A 3,807-nucleotide genomic window follows, 5' to 3' on the forward strand; every position below is an offset into this window, starting at 1 on the left:
CGCTCTCTTTCGTCATGCTACGTGCGAGCGAGAGAGAACGCAAGGGGCACGAAACAGAGTATGTCCTTTTCTACGTGGGCATCGGCCCCCACTTCTCAACACTCGGTCTAGATATACTATGTCTATGGCTCCGACAATACCGCACGTACAACATACACAGACACAGCCTCAAAATGCGACGCGCGCATCGCCTTGTGTCACGTGCTCAAAAAACCCGGACTACTTTGAAAAATCCCCCCGGACGTTCTCGGACGCTCGAAAAACTAGGACAAATCCAGGGAAAACCAGACGGATGGCAGTCCTAATTTCAATGTATGTATATATAGAAATTGTTAAATAAATTTTTGCAAAATATATTCGTTTTTGACTATCACTGTTATTTGTTGAAAGTAAAATTATTTTTCCAATAGTTTATTTTGCATTCTGCTTTGCCATTAATTAATAATAAAGTAATAAGATATTATATATAATAAAGTTCTTTTATTTAAATTACGTACACGTTAAGTTATAACTACACGATGGACGCATGACACGTACATACACACACACAATATACATAGTATGCGTGTATATGTGCGTATTAGCGCGTATATATGTGTATATATGAAATGCACGCACACATACAGTGATCATTGTAAATTCAGATTGTTATTCAATGATTGCAATACTTAGCTTTAATTAGTCAAATTGCCAATAGCCCTTGAGAATTTCCAAATCGCGCGATTGATACAAGAACATAATTAAATACATAACATAAATATTCCAAGTTTGCATTACAAATCGATTTTTCTATTCTTTTATCCCAAGCAATTTTTTTTACTAATACGTGTTACATAAATACATTACAATCACGCGTTCATACGCATCTACTGTTTGCTCTTGGAATAATAATGCAATGATGTCTTAAGAGAAGAAATTTAATGCAATAAAATGATCTATACAAATATACCGATAAAACGCATTGCACTTACAATTAGTTATATTCATCGTATATAATTTCTTATATCGTCTAATACAATGAATTAACATCTGAATATAATAATAATTAACCAATGATCTATCGTAATTCAAGTCTCAATGATAATTATGCAAAGTATATTAAATTTTTCATAAATTTCTTTTAATTCTTCTTATCTTCCTCTCCCCTTCTTCTATTAAAAAAGTCCTAATTAAAAATTCTAATTATATGTAATATATATGATGAAATTATCTCCCCCTCGCCCCTCCCTCTCGTATTAAAATTTTCTCAAAAGAATTCTAATCATTTTGATATATTTTGCGACTTTGTTTCATACATAAGAATCATTTATTTGTTGAAAACGATTAATTTTTTGCAATCTGCATATGCTACACACACAAAACGCGTTATATAAACTTGCAAAATTGAGAGAGAGAAAAAAGAAGACATAATTTACACTTTACTTTTTATTTGCAAAGAGCAATCGCGAATATTTTAATATTAACTATTAGTTGCATAAGTACGTTCCGATTTTCGAATTGATTATAAATATTATGTAAATATCAAATTACACCTCAGTAGTAATAATGGCACGATTATAATAATTTTTGTGTCAATATGATTACATTATTATTATTCATTACCTGTCCACTTACAACGCACATAATCTGGCGACTAATGACGCACATAATCGACTGATATTTTTGAATAATATGTCGTCTCCAATATATGAATGTCATAGAAACTGTTACCGCGCTAGAGTGGCGACAGATTTCAACGATGAATTATCAGAAGCCTTCACTTTATAGTTCAGCAACGGATTTTTGTTTAGAGCCAGACAAAATATATAAAAATTTATCAATATTCTCATATAATATATGTATATAAAAAAATATTATTTGATGTGTAATTTGTATAATCATTGTAAATTACTTGCTCGATATAAAATCCGCTTATGTGATATTGATGCGCAAGAAACTGAACTAACAAGTTTTTAGAGTATCATAATCCTCTGATAAACATTGCGAATCACTGAGAGCGCGTAAAATAATAATTCAAACAGATCACAAGTCTCTTACATCTATACTATCAAATATACGTACGTATACATTGTGTTAAGTATATTTATATCTATACTGTATATAATATGAGTTTTTAAATTTCATGTCAAACTTCATTCACTTTGCGCCAGACGATTTATTTACTTGAAATATATATACAAAATGTTCCTTAATTTCTCGAATCAAATCAAAAATCAATTTTCCTAAGAGAAAATTTCTAGAAAAGTTATCATTTATCGGAATATATTATACTTTTAAAGTTCTGCATTCAGTGTATCTCGCTAATTAAACTTGGATTTAGAGAACTTTTCTCAAAATCTTTTATCGTTAAAATTAATGTCGAATTGAATATCCTGTGTATATTCACCTTTCTAAATATTTCGGTATGCATTGTAAATATTTCTCGATGATTTTTACCGTGTTCTTTATTTGCCCACTTCTCGGTATAAAATTGATTTTTACAATGTGACAAGTAGTATATAAAGTGGAAACAAGTGATATGATTGCAAAAACGATGGGAATGAAGAATCCCACATTGCATAATAACACGACAATCAATCACCATGTACGAGAAAATTTACAGCTAAATAACACTAATTCAAAACAATTTGCACACTCTTTATATAATATACTGTCTGATACGAAAATATCAATATACGGCATATCATGAATCTTAAATAGTTTAGTTGAGAAATTGTCTGGTCACCTTATACTTTAATATAAAAAATCCATTTTTTTAATTTCAAAATTATTTCAAATTTCGATCGTTTATTTTGCAGGTGAAAATCTTACTACATTGTATATATATTTAAAGTATCACAAATGCACTATTATATTGATATTTTATATACTTATATTTTATAGAGTTAAGAAATATTTAAATTTGACGGTAAAATAATTTCTTTCGTCAAACACATGATTTTTGCCATATTTCGCGCGACTATTCGCTCAAACGGGAATCTTTTATCTCGTCGGGATTCTCAAGTTCTCGAGTTCTTCTCGTCTTGTCAACTTTTTCTAGTAGTAATACTCCTTGGTACTACTTTTCTCAAGCTAACTTAAACTACATATATACAAGTCTTACGCTCGTGGAAGAGGTGCAAAGCGATACGGCCGGTTCAAAAGTTTCTGTGTACAAAAAGTATATAGTAGAACAAATAGGCGTCAACATTATTGGCCATCGTTCACGTTATTCGGCTGATTTTTCACAGAATCCATGTTCGGGATGTAGTCCATGGCCATCAAGCAGGCGAATACCGTCATTACCATTCTCGGCTTCACTTCGGTGATATCTTCCGGCAGTGCATAGACACGCGCGCCGCATTTCCGCGCTAATGATATCGCGTATTTAGCGTTATCCAGGTTCTCCTACGCAACAAAATAAAAAGCAATAAATGCTAACAATTAATCAAACCAACAACAAGATTAAAATGTTCCTCATTTCCGCACAATCAATTGGCTTTTGCGGCCCTTAGACTTTCACAGAAAGATAGTGGAACACAGAAATTCGATGAATGTTAATTATGAATAAGGGCTTAATACCTGTGGGCGTAGAAATTAATATCCGCCGACTAGACAAAGTGATTCGCGGGCATACGCGATTTAGACATAATGATATGCGCATAGTTCAGCTTGTTTGAAGCGATTTATGCAACTACAGATTGTTATTGGGTGCGTTCAAGAGACACAACTGTTGAGTAGCAATCGAACGTGATTGGTTCTTACTTCTAGAACCAACAAATCAATGTCGAGTGTTGATAAGACGATGCTCAACGGTTGTGCCTGCTG

At 32.3% G+C, this 3,807-nt stretch overlaps 1 protein-coding gene across 1 annotated transcript in view; it reads right to left on the reverse strand.

Moving 5' to 3' along the window:
• Window positions 1-460: 460 nt before the first annotated feature.
• Window positions 461-3,807, reverse strand: part of LOC115241400 (plastin-2) — a 66,668-nt gene continuing 63,321 nt past the window's right edge. Inside the window, exon 4 of the mRNA XM_029817145.1 lies at window positions 461-3,387. Coding sequence (XP_029673005.1) covers window positions 3,190-3,387 — 198 coding nt within the window. The 3' untranslated portion in view covers window positions 461-3,189. The remainder of the gene's footprint in view (window positions 3,388-3,807) is intronic.

Source organism: Formica exsecta, unplaced genomic scaffold, assembly GCF_003651465.1.
Source record: "Formica exsecta isolate Colony F162 unplaced genomic scaffold, ASM365146v1 scaffold482, whole genome shotgun sequence".
Classification (NCBI taxonomy): domain Eukaryota; kingdom Metazoa; phylum Arthropoda; class Insecta; order Hymenoptera; family Formicidae; genus Formica; species Formica exsecta.